This window comes from Pipra filicauda, unplaced genomic scaffold, assembly GCF_003945595.2.
Source record: "Pipra filicauda isolate LSUMZ 115617 unplaced genomic scaffold, ASM394559v2 scaffold331_size1881853_pilon, whole genome shotgun sequence".
Taxonomy (NCBI): Eukaryota; Metazoa; Chordata; class Aves; order Passeriformes; family Pipridae; genus Pipra; species Pipra filicauda.
The window spans coordinates 442091-465734 of record NW_024104456.1 but is presented as its reverse complement, the minus strand read 5'-3'; the positions used below and the strand labels follow the sequence as shown (position 1 = coordinate 465734).

Genomic DNA, 23644 nt, shown 5'->3' with positions numbered 1-23644 from the left:
TACTTGTTCTGTATCTCTGCCTGTGCATTCTTACTTCTTACAGTGATGTCTGATTCAGCAAATGCTGTTAATAGAAATTCTCTTAAAAATGCATTGGGATTTATGGACTTATAAGTGTAAATTTGAAGGTGGGCTTAACTGGTTATGGATAGGGAATGTTTGTTGAATTTGAGCCAGAAATGTCTTTATTAATTTTAAGAATGCAACACTGAGTCTGTATTTTTACAGATTTTTGTACTTCTTTTATTTCATACCCTCTCCTGAGTAGCAGCTTTTCACTTCCTGTTGCCACTGCTTCCTTTTTTTCAGCATTTTCAAGCTCAAATTCTTCATCTCAGGATTCATAATTAGAATTCTGTATTGTGACTTATCTGATAAGCAAAGTTGTAGAAGGCAGTTAGAAGCAGCAAACCCAAAATGACCGCTTCTGTTTCTTGATATGCTGCCGCTGATGCCTTCTTGTCTCCTTGGTTTTTTTAGTTAAATATATGATAAATTTACATGTTATAAGTAATTTAAAGACATCTCTGTTTTGTGGACCAACACTGCTGAGGAACAGCAGTTTTTCCCTTGCTTCCTAATGGCTTCCTTTGGCTTAAAGCCCCTTTTGTCTCTTTGGATGGGAACACAGGAGCTGGCAAACTGCTCTGTGCTGAAACGAGTGGTACTGTGCTCCTCGTGGCCCTATGGGTGCCACTGATGACCCTGTTTCATTTAGATTCTCACCTTTTGATAATAGTTCCAGAGTAGTTGCTTGATCACCTTCCTTTGGGGTTTGTGCCCGGCAAAGCATCTATACCCCCCATGTTAGAACCGTATTAGCCTGCCCTTACGCTTCACACTGAGTTTGTATTTCTCCTGCATGGAGAAAAAAACTCTTGTAATTAATTGAAATGTGGGCTTCTTAAAGACTGAGAAGCTGAGTTCAGTTCTCTCTGTATGGCAGTTATGAGGGGTGTGCATGTGTGTACACACATACATGAGTACAACAGAGCTCTATTTTCATCTGTGTATACATACCTATGTGTATCTTTTTCTTACAGATATGGACACTGGTAGTTGGTTACCTTCTGATGGTTTCATTCAAGTGGAATATAAGCACTGAACGTTACTTAAAAGCAGTCTCTGTTCCTGTTTGGATTATGCTGCTCTTTCACTTAGGTGAGTAACTAGAAGTCATTATTTTGATGCATTCGTGGGGGTTCTGTCGACAAAGCTCCTCCTCTGCTTTCCTGGTGAATCTGTACAATGGAGTCTTGGCTGAAGTGCACACTGTTTTCTCTGCTCAGTAATTCTGGCTGCATGTGTCCAGAAGGGAACATTGGAGTAGGGAATGGGAAGGTATCAAGATGCTGAGCAACATATGTCTTCTGCTCCTCCTACCTAGTTTGTACTTCTCACGGTTTTCCCTTATTTGGTAGATGGACCAGATACTCCTTGACATCGAGGAAAGGCTAGAGTCACGTGTGGGTGGCTTTAGACTTTCACTTGTGATGGTTTTATTATTATTGTGTTGACAACCTGCTATTAACCAAGGCTGAAGCTGTAAAATGCATTTAATAGTAGTAGTAGAAGCAAAAAAAAAAATAATTCTATCAGTAGTCAACAAGCTTGTCAAGATGATATCAGCAATATAAAATACATTTGCCAGTAATCTATATAATTTGTTAATGCAAATATAAGGTTATAGTAATATTTTGGATTTACGTTGCACATTAAATATAAGAGATTATCAGCTTATATTCTCATAGCAGAGTTTATGGTGGAAATATCGTGCAAATAATAGAAGACTACCATGATAGAAGGTTTCACAGCGTACTATGATTTGCTTTGGTTTAGCAGCAGGTTTCATGGGTTGTTCTGACCGTGTGGGGATGCTTTCCTGAGGTTTTAAGCTACACATAGTCTTTTTGCATTTGCTTAAATTTTGACGGTCTTGTGTTTGTTGGAAGTACAGGCTGAATAGCCAAAGCCCAAGAAGGCCCTGCTCTATCCCACTCTGTGGAGATCTAACACGAATACACATTTTGGGGGGGAACTTGATCTGCCTCATATCTGAAATATTTTCATTTTGTGTGTATTTTCATGTGATTTTGCAAGTTGTTTTTAAAGTTGTTTTCTGTATCAGCATAGTTTAAATTCACTTAAGTTAGGAACAGTAACAACTTGATTTATTCGTTGAGAAACTTGTTCACCTGTGTTTTCTATTCTTCCTTTTCTTGCATATGGAAAACTTGTTTGTTTTAAGACACTTCTTAGTCTTTGCCTAGGTTGTTCTTGGTTGATGTGGTACCTTTCCAGGTTTTGCTGAATGTAGAGTTTATTAATGGTGTCATTTTTCTTGTAAAAAAACCCAAACACTGTATCTTTCAGCTTCTGTGGCAGGTTCCTGGAGAATTCCTGTATTTCTGGTTATAGTTGTTCTGATGACTGTAGGCATGTTGCACGAACAGCAGAATGGAAAGGAGTCTTCTGGTAAGGACAAGTCACTGTTTCTTTTATTGTTGGAGGCAAAAGTTCTGTAAAGTCATGTGAAAGAATCTGGACCGTGTCCCTGTAAATTCAATAGCACATGGATTTCAAGAATTTACTATGAGATTTTTAGTATGTTTGTTTCAAAGTGGTTTACTAGAGATGAAGTGAATCTTTAATTCTTTACAGAAAATGATTACAATGGACTGATATTTCTTTACTATGGTAAAGTAGTGACTCATTATTAATCCTGAGTTTCAAGCATAAACGTAGCCCATGATTTTTGAAATCAGAGGATAATTTTGAAAGAAATGAGCAGTATGGGTTTAGTAGCTCCTGTAATACTGAGTATGAGAGAAACTGAGACAACTCCATTCAGGAGGTTTCTTATATCCATTAATTCATTTTTGAAATACCAGTTTCTTAAAGTATTGGTTTGTGTTAAGACTTTGGAAGAATAGGTTTTGCCTGTTGTGAGTCAGTTTTGCAAAAAATAAATGTCAGTTGTTCCTGGTGAAGAAAACTTTTTTCCTGTCTTGCTGTTTTAGTTGGTTAGTAAAATTGATTAACTGGTATAAAAAGTTTTTGAATGATCAGACTGCCAGCAACCACAAATTATTTGGTTGGTAGCAGTTCATTAGCAAGAAAAACACTAAGCAAATAAGTGGTTTTGAGTTTTGGCACCAAAAATTGTGTTTAATACTAAAATTAATGGCACTCATTCCTGTTTGGTCATACTGAGTACTTATAATGCATACTAAAAAATAACAGTGTCTATCCATATAATTTCTGTTTCTTGACAGCTTCAGTGGGTATCAAACAGAAAATAAAACATTTTAAGACTTAAGCTTTTCTTCATTTACATACACATATATATTTTACAGGGGCAGAGCTTCCTGGTCAGATGATTTCCATTGCTGCTTCAACAATTGCCATGGCAATTTCAATGACAGAAGATGAGTCTAATAATGAACATTCCTCCCAACCCTCAGGTGACTGAATACTCTGTAAGAAACATTTGAATTTGCTCTAAAGACATGAAATTGGAGGGAATTAAGAACAAATTTCAAAATATTCCCTATCGCTTAATTCTGTCCAAAATAGTACATTTAAACTTCCCTTATGAATCAGGTTTATCTGTTTTTAAAAATGTTAAGAAGATGATAAAATAAAAGCTGTCTTGCAAAGGATAGTTTGTGTGGCTGTCTGTAGATTTTGAAGGCCTGACTAGGATTTATTATGGTTTTGGGTTTTTTTTACAGTGATTTTTTTCCTGTTCTTTATTATTATTTTTTTTGTCTTCCTAGCCTTTTGATTTGTTGGCAGTTACATGATATAACTGGGTTTTTCCACCAGGTACAGACAGACTGGAATAATTTTTGTATACATCATAGTGAGAAAAAAACCCACTTTAACCATGGCGTGATCAAAGTCCCTCCTATAGCAAGTTTACTTGACATTGTAGCTTGAGTCACATTATACTTTCACTTGCAATAACACAACTGGCTTGAAAGAGTTGCAAAGAAGGTGTTTAGATGTCCATCACTGCTTTTGAACCTTACCATCATTTTTGGGTTTGTCTTTGATGGAATGCTATACTAGAAAATTAAGCTATTATTGAGATCTCTGGAAAAAGTTTCGTCCATTTCCTGCAAGTAGACCAAACAGATCATTCAACTTGAGAGAAAGTGAAATTCCAAAACTTATTTTTTAAATGTGAGAAGGGCAGCTTTAGACAACTTACTCTTTTCTTACCTTTGTTTCTACATTTTACATGACTATAGTCAAAATATCATCTTTAATTTTGGAAATGAGTTTTTTGTTTCGTTTTTTTTTGAGTTGAATTTTGAAATCTGGTCAAGCAACAGGCAACAAAAAAAAACCAAAACAGGCTATGTAAGTGGTTGTGTTCTTTTTTGCTTTTTTTTTTAACTTACCAGTTTTAATTTTTTCACTTCTTTAAGACAGTTTTTGTTCTGTTTTTAAGAAAACTACAGCAGTTTTAAAAAAGTGTCTTTTATAGTGAATGTTTTTTCGACTTATCTTCTTGAAACAGTTAACCAGATGGGTCTTTTTGTCTTGCAAATTCTGTTATTGTTTTCCTGCATAGCAGGAAAAGAACCAAATGTGGAGTTTCCTGTTAACTCCTAACAATAGTTAAAATACTTTTGCAACAGTCTGTTGGAAATTAGCAATCTATTCTGTGATATATTAAGCATAAGTTTGGCCATCTTTGGTTTGGATCTTTTGTGAATGGTGATGAAACATTATTCTTGTACAGCAAAAGGTTTTACCTATAGGCTTAAGAACCTACAACTTTTTTGGTTCTTCTTATACTATACTAAATCAATTGTAGAACAATCAATACTTGGTTTTTACTGTTCTCCATGTGGCTTAAATTTGTTCATTGAAAGACTGTGCAGGGAAATAAGCTGTGTTGATTTTATAGTTTTTTCTGAACACTTATGTTTTTCCATATTTTGTTGTCGAATACTGGTATGTTGTACTGGGGGCAAGGAGTTTAATGATACCAGTGCAGGTGGTCTAAGTGGTCCTTCCTGGTATTCCAGGAGTTTCCACAATATACAGCAAAGGAGGAGTCTGCAGCTTATGAAGCAGATACCACTGCAGTACTTTTTAGGAAAGATTCTGTTGTCTTGTTGGCTTTGGCGATGATAGATACTGAAATCCTTAAATGTATTCATGACTCTTACTCTCCCTTTTGCCCTCTGCTTCTTTGATTTCTTAAAAAAAATGCACATAAAAATATTTTTCTCTTGAAATTGTGAAAAGATGTGGATAACTCTCTGTTAATGCTGCTGTTTTTTTTTTCTTCTTGGAGATGAGAATAATTCAAAATTCTATGACAGCAAGAAGTTGACATGACAAAGAACGTATTGTCTAAATTAAAAGAATGTGTCTTAATAGGACAGCCTGAAAATTTGCTTTTTTTGTTGTTATTATATTCAAAGAACTACCATGCATTCAGATTTTGCTATAATTCTTTACTGAGTATCTATTAACTTTTTAGACTGTCATACTTTCATTGGTTGGAATATAGAAAGGTGTTTTTCAGGTTTCATCTCAAAATATCATGAAGCACACTAAATGAAATTTTACAGACTCCAAAGTTACTCTGAATCACTATACTGATAGGTCTTTTTTCCCCATTTGTGTTGACAAAGGCACTCATGCCTTGGTTTGTAGAGCATATGTTGCCCACAGAATGTGACTTCTTTAATTTGCAAAAATTTTGGTGGCTTTCTGGGTGGATCACCTTTGTGAACTGACTTAGGATACAGTCATCTGAATGGCAGTTCTGATGCAGGTGTGTGTTTGTCATGGGGAGAATACTGAGTCATTGACAGTGCCAGTTTAGTTCTGCTTGAAGTGCTGTGGAACTGCATTCTGAAGAAGTGTTCATGTCTTCAGGTCCCCTAAGATTTTTTAGTTCTCCCCCCAAGCTCTTTCCCATTTGTTTTGCATTCTGTGTACAGTTTGCTTAATAGGGAAACTATAAGAGAATAAGGCTGTTTGATTGCTATTGCTCTAAACATTACTGTTGTTGTTATTTAGTTAAGATTTTCTTCATTGCAAGAAAAAGTGTATCAAATTTTTCATTACCAAAAGAAGGGATTTTTTTTATTTCATGAAGATGACTCTACTAAGGACTTTTGATGGGCAAAAAAAGTTTGAATAACTTTAATCTTAGGCATAGACTTCAGCTTATTGTTCTGTTTTAGCTTTTAACTCTTCCTTTTCTTTGATAAATATTTGAGTTTCTGTTTGTTGGAATGTTACTTTTTGTGTTGACTGTATTAATTTTGGAGAAAAAAAGTAAGAAGTGTTCAGTAAGTTGAATTGATAGAGGAGATATAGTTATGGATACACTGCTTCCAAATTTGTGTTCCTTTAATGCATCCATTTGTTTCTGTTAGTACTCTTCTGCTTCATTAAAAACAGGCTGAGAAGTACAGGGGAATCATAGAGCCTCTTCCATATGACAAAAACAGTTTGTCTTTTTAGAAAAATTTCTGTTTGCAGGTAACTTTTTCTCTCCTCTTATGAAAAATTAACTTGTGTCTTTTTCTCGAAAGTATAGTTTGTGTGGTAGGGCTGGCCATCATCCCTTTGAGACATGTCCTGATTTGCCAAGAACCACCCCAGCTGAAGCTTCTGCTGTGTTCAGCTGCTTGCAGAGTTCCTTCTTTCACATTGCATGCTGTAATTCCAGCATTCTGAAGTTCCACCAAATACATAAACAGCAACCAGCTGATGTTTGTCATCATCCCAGTGTCCATCAGTTGGGTGAATCAATAGATCTGCATTATTGTATTAGTGTGGTGGGGAATGTGTTTATAAGCTCTAAAAGTAGTTCCACTTACTTGTAGAACACCAGTGCAGACTTCTGCAGCAAAAGAAGAGTGTTCATCCAGTGTGTGAGGATGCGGAGCTTGTCACTGACCACCACTGTACACGTATGACAAATCGGTCTTGTCTTTTTGCACATTCAGGCTGTCATGCTTTAGGCTAGAAATGGTTTTAGTGACACATTGCAGCTAAAAACACGTGTGGAACACAAATTGTTTGACTGATGTGCATGCATGTGTTGTAGTACAGTTTTTACAGCAGTTTTTCTTCATGGGAGAAGATGTGTCGATGTGACACAAATCCAGTGAAAGGGTTATGTTCATTGTTTATCAACTGTGGTATGTATCAGCATAATAAATTGCCTTTTATTCTTCAGCATAGAGTGACTTTTCAGGTTTTCCTCTGTGTGTGTTCCTCCACTATGGCTGCAAATTTTTCTCAAGTAGTGGTGTGTTGGAAATGTGTGCGTTTTGACATCAGCACGGAGACTCAGCAAAAGTTAACACTAGTGTTCTCAGGGAGAGATTCTACGTAGAATGGCTGAAGATGGATTTGGTGTCACTCATACTAGGCAGACTCGCCAACAAGAAAGTTAAATAAATAATAAATTGCCATGTTCTGTATACAAGAATTTTAATTTGACCATAATATTTTTGCATGAAATTACTATTTACTGTTCATGTATAAGGGTCTTTAACACATTTTCTAATTGAATTTCATGTGTGCTAACTTTGGAGTGAGAGGATGACAACATTTGTTACCCACTAATTTATGCTTGGTGTTACTAATGTGTGTTACACAAGCAAGGAATTTATGATCACAGTGTGAGTGCTATATTTGTGTTGTAAGTGTTCAGGAAAAGTAGTAGTATAGTAAGAAATTGGTAAGGTACAAGCTTTCTCTTCAATGTATGCTCTATAATTTTTATTTTGTTTAAATGAACTTTGAGCGAATCTAAGATTCCTTTTTGAGTACTTGAAGTAAAGGGAAGTCGAAGATTAATTTTAAGACTTCAGATTTCTTTTAGAAGTGAATTATACTTCATGTTTTTCATGGTTTTATGGTTCTTTGATAAAGTATATTTGGCTTGTAATTTGTCTGCAGTGACCGGAGGCCTCTTATAAGCTGTAGCAACTTTTCTTCTTTCCTCCTCCCAGCACTACTTGGCATGGTGTTGGAGAGCTTACACAGCCCTATTCTGACTTTTCAAAATGCAGATCAGTGCCAAGGCTGTCTTTTACAGAAATTACCAAAACCACCCAACCCCAAAACAAACAGCAAAACACAACTCTCTGCCCTCCCCCTTTGCCCCAGAAAAAAAAAGTTAATTTAGGAATAGGGAGCTATTCTATTTCGTGGTGAATATTAATGTGATAATTTCCTCCTCTTTGTTTGCATGTGTTTGTTTTAGGAGCAACAGAAGGTGATCAGCCTCCACGTGCTGCACCATCTATCTCCTCCTCTTCATCTTCTTCTGGGAACAGACAAAGACCTGAGATTGGATCTTTTCTTAGAAAAAAGAAAACGAGTGATATTTACTTTGTTACACTTGTGTGGGCCATCGTCATTGTTCAGATCTGGCTAAATTTTTGGATTGTGCAGCTATTGCCAGTGCCTTTTGCAGGTAATAATCCAATTATTAGAAATATTTGTTAAATGATGACTTTAGTAACCTTAGGTGCTGTGTTAAATAAAATAGAAGGAAAGGCTTGTAGGCTTGTATGAGTTTTAATTTAAAACTTTTTCAAGACTTGTTAAGATGAGTTTTAGCTTCAGATAGGAAGATTGATGTACACTGTCTGTTACAATGTAGTGGACAACTTTAAAATTGCTTTGTCTGTTGACTGTTGTAGTTACTTGAAATAATGGAGTGCCATACCTTATGTCATAAAAATACTTCTAGTTTAGAGAAGTTAGTTTTTCTTCCTCTTGTTGTCTTCTCTTTCATATTTTTGCACCTATAATAAAGAATATATTTCAGCTGTTATTCAATAGTGAAGTTTTGCTCATGTTAACTTTTAATTTCTATCAAAAATAAGTTGCTAGGCTCTGTGGGCAAGTTGGGTTGGCCGAGCCAAGTGGCCAAATACTGACAAAAACAATCACTCTTCCTGTCTTTTAATGTGGGCTTATCCATGAGCTGCAGTCCCTTTCTTATGGAGGTACCAGCTCAGGCCTCCTGTCTCTAGACCACAGTCCCTTCAAGATGTATACCTGCTCCAACATGGGTCCTCCACAGGCTCTGGTCCCTCTGAGTGGTGTGCCTGTTTCATTGTGGAACATATCTGCTTCCCTGGCCTTTTTATTGCCTCTGTTCATCCCTCTGTTCCTTCTTTCTCTCTAGTCACTTGTTCTTTCTATGTTCCTTCCTCTTCTCATTGTCTGGTGTTTTGTGCCCTTTCTTAAATACTTTTTCACCAAAGCACCACACATCTGTGCCTGCAGGGCTCAGCTTTGGCCTGTGATGAATCTGTTGTGGAGCCACCTGGAACTGCGTCTCGCACAAGATACCTCGTGGTCTCTCCTCATGAAGGCCACCCCAGAGGCCACTATGCTACTAAAACCTTGAGATTTGCACACAATACACAAGGCTAGTGTAAACCATCTAGTTGTGCATCTGGAAATCGTGGCCATGGAGCCCTATGGGCTCAAGGGGCTGTGTACTCCTGGAGGCACAGTGAAAGGAACAGCTGCACCTTTGGCTGTGGCACTGTAGCAGCAGCTCAAGGGTAATGTGATGGCTAGGCATATAAATAGCTGAGTGCCAGATAATAGGAGAGAGGGGTTTGACTTTTGTTTCATTTCAGTGTAGTTACTACAGAAGAAACTTCCCAGTTTTGGCGTCTAGGTATTGTGAGAAATGGCTATCAGAAGTGATAAAGGGATTAGAAAATGAATTTTAGACTTATTAGAAGCAGAGCTTATGTGGCTTATTTTATTGAAAAGTCGAGGAATAACTTAACCACTGTTCAGAAATACCTACTTGGGTGAGGGGAAAAATGAATGGAACAGTTCTGCAATTAGACAGATGGCAATGGATGGTTTTAAGCTTGAGCCAGACAAATCTAGATTAAAGTGCATATCTATAAATGAAACGAATGAATACTGCTGCTGCCAGTCATTACGTCTGAAGTAACCACCCAACCAATAAACTTATGCCAAAAGAGAAATTACTTTGGGGAATATTTGTGACTTATTGCCTTAGCAGTGACACTAGACCATTAAGTGCTTTTTCTTGGCATATAGCTGAATATAACTGGATCATCACAAAAATATTACAAATAAGCAATATAATGATGCACAAAGCCAAATTTGGATGAGTGGATTACATTAAATGTCAGATGGTGAATTATGATATATATTATTATATATATATTATATATATATTATATATATTAAGAGAGTTAATAGTAAAAATATTTGGAAAATAGGAAAGCTTATAAAGCAAGCTCCCTTACAACTGTTCAAGTTTAATGAGGCTAATAACTTTAGGCACTTCTGAGACCTTAAAAAGAATGCTTCTAGTATGTTAAAAAAAAAAACAAACAAACACCAAAAAACCCCTCCCCAAAACCTTAAATAAAAAAGTGTTAATTTCACCAGAGTTCCTTATATTGGTAGAGAGGACTCACATGAAGTAATGTTTAGATTATTAGAAACATCTTAGTACCACTGGCATTTTTCCTTGAATGCATTTGTACTTCGGTGGAATGAGGTAATCTTTTAAAATTGCTTAGTGAAGAGGGTGGAAAAATTATACTGTAATTAAACCGTAAAATTAAAAATTGAAAAGACTGCTATGGATTTAAAAACTAAGCAGTAAACCAGGTTGTGGAACACTTGTAGCATTTTGTTCAGTGATATGACCCTGGGAATCCTGGTCTTGCTTTTTTTTAAGATCTTTCATTTGCTTCCTTGCTTGTTCTGTTGTATCCTTTTTTTTCTTTTGTCTTCAGGTAATTTTCTGCTTCCTGGGATGTTTGGAATTTCTTATTAAGCAGCCTTTTTTTAATTTTGCTCACAACATTCTAATAACAGTCCTTCTTTAGCTTTTTCTCTCTTATCTCTTTTTAACCTAATATAACTATAGACATTTGCTTGACTGTAGCACCTCCTGACGTCACCTTTGCAATGAATGTACATTCAGTTATTTTAGATGATATTGTTCAAATACTAGTGGAAAGTTAGAATGTCATTTCAGGTGTGTTGTTCACCTTGTAAAGTGCGAGCTTGCCCAGTTTTGCTGAGCAGTAGTTTGTGTATTGACCATGAGTTGCATTTCATCATACAGAACTTCAGCCTATAAGTTTGGTGCTGGCACTCGCACTGTATTTTCTCCTTTTTTGTATGTTTGACACATGATTTTAGTAAAAAATTTTTGGGTTATTCTTTCTTCAAGAGAATAAATCCCATATTTGCCACATGGTGGTGCCAGAGGGTAAGTGAACCAAATGTCAGTGAATTGATGCACTGGCTCACCTGTGACATAAACTATCACAGGTGTGGCTTGAGAAAATAGGCTGTTGTGAAACTTTGATAAATGCCCTGCGGATAGTGAAAGTTAACCTTTTAGGCTATGTATGTTATTTTATGCATCTCCAGGTAGAAGCACAGTGTGAATTTTTCAGGATGAGGTAGTGTACTGCTGACTACTATGGACTTAACATATGGCAGTAAGTAATGAATCTAGTTTGGAGAACAGTCTTTCATAGTAAAGGAAAAGTGTTATTAAAAATACATTTTAATGTAATGAGAGGAAGTTCAGTATCAAATGTAGCCAAGATGAAAGACTGATCTCAAAATTGGCTTTTTGATATTTAGAAGCAAAATCTCTCAGTAGTACTTCTGCAGAAGATTAAAATGGATGCTTCTTTACTGTGAAATAAATCTCCTGTCAATTCTTAAAGGAAAGGTATAGTTTAACAGTGTAAAGGCCTAAAACTTAAGAATTTAGACTGAAAATTTTCTTTTATGTGTAACATAAAAGTTATGTTCTGCTGTTAATGTTCTGATGCTGATGTTCTGAATGTGGTATTTTACATGGAGTCACCTGGCATGGTATATGTATGAACATGTGAGAAATCCACTGTACTGGAATCATGGAATGACACCTTCTTGTCCCAACTCTTGTTCAAGTCTGTTAGCTGCATTATTGAATAGTGTGCAGGCACCTTTCTTCTGCTGTCATCTAAATTCCATGTGGATAAGCATAGCTGTGAAGCGAGTGAGGAGATTACTACTGAAACCACTTGAAAATTCTGAGAGTGGTTTCTAATGGGAAATAAAACTCGAAAGTCTTTTCCTTTCTTTTTCATAGGTCTTTCAGAATGGACTAGATATGTAGTCTTGTAATGCTCGTCTGAAATCTCTGATACTTAATTTCCTTCTTGTGGTTACAGTTTGGGCACTTAAAAAACTTGTGGTTCATTTTGGAGTTTTGAACTTCTTGGCAAACCATTGCAAAAGTTGGTGGCAATTTGTTGAGAATTTTGTGAAGGAACGTCAGGAAGCTCTTGCTCCACGGCCCATCAGAGGACTTGGAAGTGTCATGCTAAAGCTTGACAGTAAGGTATTTCTACTTACTTCCTTAAGCAACTTGAAAGTTTGTTTTATTCTCTGTTCACCATATGCTGAGATGCTTTGATTTTAAAATAAATGTCTGTCACTAATGGATATGTCTTTCATGTGAAACTCTGTTTTATGGTGTATTTTAAACGATGTCTCTTGTCGCTATTCATACACTTAAGTATACATTTAAATTTGTTAAATGATTACATGCAAAGCTTGACAGAAGTCACTTCTCAAATACTGAGTTAGCTTTATAAGCTTCCTTATCTGAGTAAGGCAGATTTCTCATGGTTTAGTCACAAAGATTTTGAAGTTAAACTTAATGAGCTTTAGTGTGAAGGATAAGATGTTCCTACTTCTGTTGTGAAAACTTAATTTAAAAAGCGAACCATTGTGTTCTGTAAGTAGGGCCCGAGATAGTTTGGACACATTTGTTTATGCTGTGTGGAAGTATAATTGTTGAACAAAGTAATATGGTCACACAGAAGCGAGTCTTCCCTCTGTAAGAAAAGTATGTGGGGTAAAGTATTTGGGAAGTGCTGTAGAATAAGTCATCTGTGTTACCCTCCATTCTCCCCCACTCAAAACATTCTCACATTTGCATAGCAAATTGCAGAGTTGGAAAGCTCTGTAAAATTTATGAAGTGTTCTTCATTCAGAATTTAAGTTTTCACATAAACTGATAGATTATTTTGTTTGTAATAACTCTGCTGGTGTGTAAGAATGTGCTTTCTGTAACTATTGTTGAAATGTTCTCTGCTTTAGAAAAAGCCATTATCTCACAGTTTCTATAACTGAAGAGCTGAACTCTGTAAGTACATTTGTCAGAGCATCTATACCTTGGCAGATCGGTCTGCAGTTTATAGCTCTGAATTCCTACAGCAGAGGGAAGAGCTTAAGCCTGGATCTAATGGGTAAATGGATGTCAAGAGGTCAACAAAAGCATTGAAAGGGCTCTAGGAAAAAAGTACCAATTTCACAGAGTTCGTTAAGGAAGAGTTTGAAAAAGGAAAAACCATTCAAAATGCAGCTATGAACACAATAAAGCAGTTTTCCAAAGGCAGTGAAAAGTGTTAACATGTTGGGATAAAAGCTTACATTATACAAAGGTTTTGTTTTGTAAGTAAGAAGACTCTAGACACAATATTGAATGTATTGTATTTCATGAGTTGTCAAGTTTAGTATCCTTGTATTGTATAACTGTATGATATAGTATGCTTCCTAATTCCGCTAAGTCTTTTCTCCTTAAAGAAGGTAGGGCTTTAATGTGCAGCAGAACTCCCCGCTCTTCAGCTTAAATTTATTTAAGGTCAGTTTATATTCATGTTGTTCTTGTCTAAGCAAAAGAACAGTGTTGCCACAACTCATTTCTCCATCTCCCTTTTCACTCCCATTTTTCAAATTATAGTCATATTTATTCCTTCTGAGTCTTTACTGTGTGTATTAAAGCAATTTAAGCTCTCCTAGCTGTTACAAGAAATACACTTGTTACTCTGCATGATTCTGTTGTCATCTTTTGTACCTATTCTAACTCTGTTTCAGCTGGCTTTTATCATGGGGAGCTGGAATTATGTGTTCTTCCAATGCTTATCACACTAATGCTTCTATATCTTTAAGTTCTACTGGCTATGCTTATTCTGTGTAGAATCATGGATGCATCATATCTCTTGAGAATTTGGGAAGCAATGCCACAGAATATTGGCAGTTGTCTTTTTTGTGGGGGCAGGGAAAGAAGAGGAATGAAAATGACATCCTTGCAAGATTGTTTTGAAAGGATGGATGAACTGTATTTAATTTGGATTATCAAATGTTTTGGCTTCAATAGGGGCTGTTGAAGAGGAAATAAAAAATATGCAAACAAAGTAGAAATCTGGGGAGTAAATTGTTACAGCTTACCTTTTCTGCATCTGTGTGAGAAACCAAGACTGATGGATTGTTTCCTTTACAGTTAGATATTTAACTTTTTAATATTTTATTTATACTTTGTTTTTATGGGAGATGAAGCTGCTTAGGGTTTTTGTTTGGTTTGTTTGTTTTTTATTTGTATACTATTTAATTGGAAACTGAATCTCAGCATCAGAACATATTGAGGCCCTTACCAAAGTACGACAAGCCATTGACAAGGTTTGTTTCACACAAATATTTAGTGGTACTACCTGGTCTGGCAAACATAGTATGCCCAATTAGGAAATAGTTCCATATTTGAATAAAATGTAGGGAGGATGAGGAAGACAGAGTGGCATGTCTTTTTCTCCGAAACAAAGTTTAGGAGGCTAGTGTAGATAGTCTGGAAAATAACCCATTGTGAATAATGGGAGAGTACTGCACATGCATACAAATCTGAGATTTACTAATTATGTCTGGTTTTTTAATAAAAGCAGCAGGAAAAGAACTGCTTCTCTTCTTTCTAACTGCTCATCTACCCCTGTTGTCTTAGAAATGCAGACAAATTTGAAATGAAGAGAAATTCTGGTCAAGAGAAAAGGAAGTAGAGCATTGCTTTTCATTTTCCTTATAAACAGTAGGTCAGTCTGTGCCTGTATGTGCACACCTCCTTTAAATGTGGACTATGAAAATAGGACGTCCTTACTGTATTCTTTAGTCCCTGATTGTGCATTCACCGCATGAAGTCAACAGATGTGGCAGTTCAGCTGTGAGAGACTTCCTGGAGGAAAGAGTAGGGGGTTTTCTGTTGTCATCTACTGAGTCATCTTAAAATTTAATAGATACGGTATCATGCATATTCTTCTCAACAATTGAGAATTAATAATTTGGTTTACTGATAATTTTTTATTTTGAAGAAGACTTGTCTTTCAATATGGTGACTGTAGTTTGATTATAGAGTTTGTGAGGGAGTTCAGCAGCATAGACAGTAGCTCAGCTGCATGCACTACACTTTTACTAGTTGGAATGGGCTTTCTGGTGGACTTGAGTGAATTGTGTAGTTGTTATATGCTTTTTCTAGGTGTAGCTCACTAGAATTTTTTATATGGATTGTTCAGGATGTTTGGACTTCAGGTAAAATCATCGTTTATTTCTTCTGGTACCAAGTTTACTATGTAGGTAAAACCAACCACAGAAAATGAGCAGAATCTTTATCAGTGCATATATTATTATAGGAAATACTTTCATAGGCATATGAGATTGTAGATAAATAGTTTTCCAATAAAATACTGGAAGAGTGGCTATGATCTTAATACTTTTGGATGACTTCAAGATTAGAATTAAGGTGTAGCCTATTTTCAAATATAGATTGATTACATCTGTAGAACTACTTAAACATCAGTATTGGTAAGCTAGTGGGCAGGTAGGGCCTCTCAGGTATTGTCTTAAATATTAATAAGAAAATAGTTATTTTTTACTATAGCATATAGTGTTATTTCCTAGTTATTTTACTATAACATATAGTATTATTTCCTAGTTATTGTATATATCATCCAATTCCAGAAGGCTGAAATTATAGAAAAATACCAAAGACTTCCTTTCACATTCTGCTAAAATCTTAAACTGATGATAGAGCTCTAGCTTTTGTTGTATTCGTATGGAGTTGCACAGTGGAGAAGTACCATGAGAGCTATGTTTTTTCCAAACTAAACCCCATATATAATAGTGGTATAGATGTATAGATAGTATTTAATATGCAGAAGTAAAGTTAAAGGTAAAAGTATGTTGTTGAATCAGTAAACAGCTTTACCTGTTTTCACTGATAAATTATTCCACAGGTGAAGAAGTAAAACAGAAACAAATTCAAGAGTGTAAATTTGAGTTTTTTGAAGCTTTGTCGTTGCTTTCTATTACTGTGATTCTTTCCATGAATAGTAAAAGCTAGCAAAAGTGGATGCTTTATGGCATATTTTGTTTTCATGTTTCCTGATGTTCATTTTTTTTGTAAATCTTTTTCTTGCTTCTGTTCTAACTAAATTAACATGAGATTTTTTTTTTTATATTTGAAATATTTTTACCTTTTGTTTTCGTTGAGAGATAATATAATTAGTATCAACTGGTGAACACGCTAAATTTACTGAACATTCAATGGTCTTGTTTTCAGGAAGAAACAAACTTTGCATACTTGATCTTAACCTCTAGCACAGATGAATAACAACGTTCAAGCTTTTCACTGTTGTGATTATACTGCTAATTGATTACTAATGGTTAGAATTAAGAGTATAGTGCTACATAAACTAGGTCTTAAAATGAGTGTACTTGAGCATATGGATGAGTATCAGTAAGGAAAAAATAATGGTAGTGCAAAAGGAGAAATTAACTGTTCACTGTTGAGAAGTGCAAGGAGAATTATGTGAAATCCATACGTTTATTTTATCTACAGTTTACCGTTGTATGTATATCAGAATTAATTATGTATTTGATGTTGTGCCATTGAATGTGAATGTTTTAATATAAATGTGGTGCCAAAAAAACATATAAAATTTGTTTAACAGTAATTGATGTAATAGGAGTGTTTTGAAATATATAGGAAACTACCTGAATGGGAGTATTAATGCAATAAACAAGTATCTCATGTTAAGTTTTGGTGTTTTGTTAAAAGTACCCTTCCCAAAGTACTTTTACAAGTCCTACTCTGAAATCTGAAATGGTAGCTCAGTATAACTGAACTGGAATTGCCCAGGTTATTCTGATAGCTCTGTTCAAATCATTAAAGTTGTTCCTATTTGTTATATCCCTCCTCGTTTCAAAAGTGCATGTTAATAGTAATACCTAGACTCTTGCATTAGAAGTTACTATCTTTTCTTCCTATTACAATTTGCCTTTGTGTCTAAAACAATTTCATTTTCATTCTGTGGATGACTTTGCCTGCCTGTCATTGCTTTTTTCCCTATTACTGCATTTTTCAGTAATTTTCCACTGTGTTGTCTTTTTTTCCCTTTTCTTCCATCTCCCCCTGCCACTGACAAGCTGTGGCACTGGCTTAATAAGAAGGTAAATAAAGAGAAAAATTGTGATTCCAACTAATGGATTCTGTGGTTTTGGGGAGTTTGATTTTTTTTTTATTTTTTTAATTATTTTTATTTTGCAGCATGAACACTCCTTAACATGCCTTGCTTGTAGATTTCTCTCTCAAATGCCTCTTTTCCAGCTCTTGATATAAGCTACTGAAGGTCATATAAATCTACCTGATCTCTTGTCTTCTACTCCACTGAATGCACATAGTTAAATGTACATTTTGTACAGCAGAATATTACATTAGCGTTTCAAGTAGCAGTTTGATTTAGTGGCACTTTTATTTAAGAACAGTTGATCTCCACCTAGTCCCCACTTGTACACATAATGAAACCAGTTCTCTCCTGCTCTGTAGAGCTGTTCTCCCTCAGAAAAAGCATCAGTGAACTAACATGGGAGTGGCGAGGGTGTGAAGCACAGTTGTAAAGCTATGGGTGTAAGCTGTTGCAAATAGTGCATTGACTGGTTTCAGTCAGTGCTGTAAATCTTTTACTTTTGAAGTGTCAAACTTGCCTGTGTACACAGGCATAGTACATAGTGTACCAGGAATAAATACATACATACTGATATGGAGCATACTGGGAGTGAAATGAGACTTTGCATGGCCTTAGAACTGCTGAATCTAACAACAGTCTGAAGGGAAGTGAGGGCTAGTAAAAATAAAATAAAAAAATAAATGATAAAAAAAAATTAAAGTAGTTGGTATAGTTAAAATATTTTTTTCTTTTTGTGTGACTTTCAAATATGTGTGACATGTTTTTTAAGAATTGTCATTCCCAGTTCCCATGGTTCATCTTAGCCAGCTAGGTTTAACTATTGTTCTTTGGGGAACTGTCATCCCAAGAGAAGTTAAAACTGATTCGGTGCTATGTGTGACTGAAATCTAGACAGGTACTCAATGCAGTAATATCTCTCTGGGACTTGGGCAGTGGCATTGCTTCAGACAAACATAGATCTGGGAAGAGATGCCTATAGCGTGTGCATGGCTGAAGGACCTCAGAGTTTTATAGGTCAAAATCTAGTATGTGATAAAATACCCATAAAAGGTCTTTGTAAACAAGGAAATGGGACTGCACAGCTGGTGTCTGCAGTGGGTGGCAGATTAGGAATAATGCTGCATTTAGTGTGTAGGCTATGCAGCTATAATGAATTTAGGAAATTTGATCTTCAGTATTTAATGAGTGAACCCAGGGTTGTATGTTGGGGGGCTTTCTGTGATTCTGAACAAGAGGGTACAGTTGCTTACTTCATGATTTAGTTATAATTGTCCACTAAGAGGGGAATTTTTGAATGTTCTTTTGTCCTTGACTATAGTTTTCCTGGTTTAAAATTACATTTTTATTTCCCAACTTTGAAATGTTTGTCTTATGTTGGTGCCCCGTGGTTAGTAAATATGTGCAACCATAACCCTTCATAATTTTTTTTTTGTTATGTATTGGTTTGTTAGCACGATTCAGTGAAAAGCTGAGTTCAGTGAGCCACAGATGAAAGTTTAGTCTCAACTACTTTTTTTTCTGGCTCTGAATTTGTCGCTTCCTTGTTTGAAAAAATTGATAGGTTGCAGTGTAATTGCTTTAAACTCTAAAATGTCTGGATTTTAAATTTAAAGATTTGCATTATTTGGCAAAACCCTATGGATATAGTTTCTTAACAGATTGGGATTTGTTAGTTCCTAGGAGTTATTTTTGAAAACTATTGGTTTACTTTAAAGTTTCATAGGTAGAAATCCTGAAAGTCCTATAGTGTTACATGCAGTGTTGACTCTTGTGCGTGAACATATAGTAATAATATTATGATCAAGATGAAAAAATGTGCTAACAGTGTCAGGATCGTGTGGGTTCATTTTCTTGTAGGTGGGTTTTGGTGTTTTGTTTGTTTGGTTTTAAATAATTAAAAAAAAAAGTCATATACTACGAGAGGCAAAGAAAAGAGGGGATTTGTAATACAGAACACTGGATGCGGTTACAAGGTTGATTTCTTTTGCACCTTTCTCCTTTTTACCTGTCTTTGAAGGGAAGTGCTTCAGAGAACACCTAGATAGATTTCTGATAATCCAGCAGGAAATTACAAATACATCACCTGGTTGTGGTAGAGTTTGAAATAATGGTTCATTGTGACTGCTGGTGACAAACCTTGTTAATTCCTGTTCATGGTCTATGTAGCCCAAAATATAGAATAGGTTCAGTTGGGCTAGCATGTTTTTTTCTTTATAACATTTTCTATGTCAGGACTTTTTAGAAGGAATTGCTAAATTCTGCCATTGTTGTTGGAGGGCCACTGGTGTAAATAGACTTGAGACCCCATGTAAACTACTCCCTACCTTTTCTAGGTTAACTACTCAACGGACTCATTTCAGCATAACCCTTGGATGTGTTCTGGTTACAGGCTTCCCCTTGTTCTCATCAGATGATATTAATGAGATGATATCCTCAAATATTAACTGAACAAATGAGAAATAACAAATCTAAGAAATGCCTTGTAAAAACAATCCTCATAAATAGTGGAGCCATTTACAGAAAAAAAATAAACGTCCTTGTTGGTAATTTTATGTAGATGTAATTGAAAATTAAGTAGATGCTCAGGTCTTCTTCACTGTGTGAGTAATGCAGTAAATCAAGCATACTAGAAAAACTATTGCTCTGATGGCTATGCAGTGTGAAACATGAAAATATTAATTCATAGATGATGTATCATACTGCATAACATGGAGAATCAGTCTAGATAGTAGGATTTCTGATAAGCATGGACTGTAGTTCTGTTACAGCTTAGTGCAATATAGTTTGTATCATCACCCAAAAGTTGAAAGAGGGAGAACTTGCAAATTATTGAGAAGCTTTCTAATAGAATGCAACTCATCTTAAACTTTTTTACAGTGAACTAAATTTAAAAAAAAAAAAGTTGATGACCTTTCCCTTCAAAACTGTCACAATAGTTTTAGGTTAGTTTTTGTGGACAGTCTATCACAAATCAGTAACATTTCAGTTTGGTTTTACAAGTGTGACCTTCTGTAGCTTAGCAGCCTGGCTTTCCTTTACCTTTGCATAATTTTGGATGTTGCGGCAGCATCAGCTTTCTGCTGTTGACTAACCTTTAGAAGCTTGAAACTGAATAAAAAACTTCATGATCTCTGGCTAATGACTAGTGTTTAGTCAGTACATGTTTGTCTTTGTGTGCATGCCCATGGTTTACAGGAAGGATATAAAGGGAGGTCTGGCAGGGTTTGGGTGAGAGTGAAGTCTAGACCTGATTCAGTGGTAAGTACAAGCACGAAGGGATTTAACAGAGCAGCCTACCTGCAGTAACATAGCACCTATGCATTATTTAGCATGGGTGTGCAAAGGTGAGTGCTTACTAAGGAAGCATTGTGTATTAATGTAGAGGAAGGAAGGGAGTTTGAAAAGCAAATAAAACAAAAAACCAAACCAAACAAACAAAAAAAGAGAGAGGAGTAAATACAACCCTAAGTGAATGTTGTGCATCTGCTTTTACTTCTGCAATACTCAGTCCAATTCAGTCTTCTCCAATGATACATCTGTACCAGTTATACAACTTGGATCTCCTTAAGACTGTGTTGAGAGATGTTACTGCAGCACCTTAACAAAGCTGGCTGTCATGTGTCTTGCTTGGGCTACCTGTCCAAGTGAATAAAGACAAGGTGGGCTTGCATGACTGAGGCTGCTACCTGTTGTAGTACATCATCAGTGCTGCCATAGTTTTACTAAGTAAATTAAAGGTAATTCAGGCTTTACATGTGCTTCAACTGCACCTTAATGGAAGTCTAGGCATATTTGAACCCACAATACAGAGTGTCAGGAAAAGATACCTTGTTCATCATGTGCTATTTCAGAGAGAGTCCTCATCCTGATCTCAGCTCTGTTGAGATTACCCCTCACAATCATTGAGGCTAGCATTTTTTTGAAGGTTCTTTGGAAATACTTCCAATTACATGGATTCAGTGAATCTGATTAAGCTGCTATATGTAAGACTACTGGATTTCTTTTAGACCTAACTTAGAAAGTAAATAGAAATTATTTTGAACTTTGTCTAAAGTAACAAGAGCAGCTTTAATTTTTAACAGCTTCATTTTGAAGCCTATGTTATAAAATTTCCATCCCCTGACCATCTAATATTTTTTTCAGTGGTATTTTTGATTTATGTCCTTTAAAGCAGGGACTTTTATTTCTTGCTTCCCTTGTATAATCTTGCACAACCATAGATGTGTGTGAGGCTTGGAAGGGTGCAGCAAATCCTGTTTCAGTCTTGTTTCCAAGGAGGTAACTGCCCCATGTAGAGGTTATTCAAAGTTTTTCAGAGAGCTGCGGTAGCACTGGCAAGACATTTCTGATGGCTGAAATATTTCAGCAATGCTGAAGAGTGTTAAAAATATCCAAGACAAAAGATCTTGCACATTCCTTCATGTTCTCTGATCCTTTCTTAATGTAGTGCAGATTTTGTTACAAAAACTTGCTGGCTCAACACCTTGTTACTTTTAAAATGATTTTGCATTCTTTTAGTTTTTGTCATCATTTTGAATAACGGTTCTCAAATGCTGAATATAATCCTTGTGTTAATTTAGGTCAAACAAGGAACTGGTTGTAAAAACTTGAAGTTTAAAAATAATTGCTTGATGTACATTAACTGCTCAGCTACTACAGGATGAACACAAAAAAAAAAAAATTCTTACTTTTTTCAAATAGTAGATCTAACTTCAATATTAACCAATTCAATCATCACACAGCAGTCTGTAGAAGTTAGTTGTTCCAGGGCCAATTTCACGTGTAGGGATAGGGTAAACAATGAAGAAAGAATTAATGTAAACCATCAACATGCATATTAGTAGTTTTTTAAGATCTCTAACTAAAAAGTTACCAACTTAATTGTTGAATAACTTGTACTCGAAAGTACTTTCACCTACTACACATTAACTTTGACCTCAGTTCTCTTAAAGCACAAATTTTACAGTTGTACTGCTGCTGCTTTTTCCTGTAATAATGCCAGATGGAATAGTGTTGGTATGTGAACAATAGAAGCTAGAAAAATGTATTTGATCGGACTTGCTTGGGCTTTCACACCTTTTAAGTAAACAGTCAGTTTGTGTATGAGATGAAGCTCAGCTTCTACTATTGTAGAGCACGCTGCAAAGTTACGTGACTGAGCAATTTTATTGTTTTCAGTAACAGTCAGAATGTCTCTGATCTTAAGTGGTATCACTATTTGTTTGTGGGCACGTATCAAATGGGCCTTTTCAGAACAAGATACACACCTGTTTCCTGTATCAGTAGGTTTAGCTAATGCATGCTTAATGCTGAGCATCCTTTTGAGATTGGAAGTGGATAGAAATAGTGGGTGCTGAATAACTGACCTGATATTCAATAATGTAGAAACCCCACCGTCCCGTTTCAGTTCACAAGGTGATAAGCAGCTCCAAAAATTTTATTACTTGCAAAAATACCTCATTTGTCATTTAAATGACTTTTAGCTATCCAAATCTGGAAGTTATGATTGTACTTTACAGTATGCCTTGATAACTTTGAAGTCCTGTGCAGACAGTATCTGTAAGTTTCCAGGTTGATGAAGAACAAGAAACAAAGATAAATTTCTGGGTTCTAGCTGACATGAATGCTAGCTCCCTTAGGTCTAGTAAGTAACTGCTGAATTATTGCTTGCTTTGCAGAGAGCTTGCCGTGTCATGTGGTAACGTGTAAATGTTTTTTTGCAAAATCACATGCCATACCATGACCTTAATCATGCTAACATCGCTTGTTAATTGTTCATCTCCAAGCTTGGGCATAAATGCTGTTTGATTAGAGCCTGATTTTTTTACTGTGATTGTAAATAAAAATAACAATACTGTTGTATAGTCATATAGCATTGCTTTCATTAAGTATTGATTTACATGCCATAATTTGTTTATTTTTTTTCTGCACAGATGATCGTGTGGTTGGAGAAAATGCTAGATAAAATAATCAGCATTTTTATAATATTTTTGCTAGTCATAGGAACCCTCCTGCTAGCCCTGCTCCTCACTGCAAAGGTACAGTGTGCTAACAAATGTAATCACAGAACTTATTTTCAATGCTAATAGAGGTTGTTGATATTTATACTGAATTGTATAGTTTAAAGAATTGATCTAAATATTTAGTAACTAATTGCTCCGTAGTTGAACTTGTCACCATTCCAAGACCATAAAACATACAAAAATATAGCAAAATCTCAGTATTTATATTTCTTTAGATTTCTGTGTTTATTTACCTATATGACAAGCCTAATATAT

At 35.6% G+C, this 23644-nt stretch overlaps 1 protein-coding gene across 2 annotated transcripts in view; it reads left to right on the top strand.

Annotated features, from left to right (window-relative positions):
- The window catches only part of TMEM245 (transmembrane protein 245), an 81413-nt gene that overhangs the window by 9379 nt on the left and 48390 nt on the right, over positions 1-23644 (top strand). The window contains exons 2-8 of one of the 2 annotated variants that reach the window (XM_027715746.2): positions 1044-1161; positions 2374-2475; positions 3357-3464; positions 8255-8467; positions 12243-12412; positions 17326-17349; positions 23300-23404. In XM_027715746.2, coding sequence (XP_027571547.1) covers positions 1044-1161; positions 2374-2475; positions 3357-3464; positions 8255-8467; positions 12243-12412; positions 17326-17349; positions 23300-23404 — 840 coding nt within the window. The remainder of the gene's footprint in view (positions 1-1043; positions 1162-2373; positions 2476-3356; positions 3465-8254; positions 8468-12242; positions 12413-17325; positions 17350-23299; positions 23405-23644) is intronic. The other variant, XM_027715747.2, reaches the window with a different exon arrangement.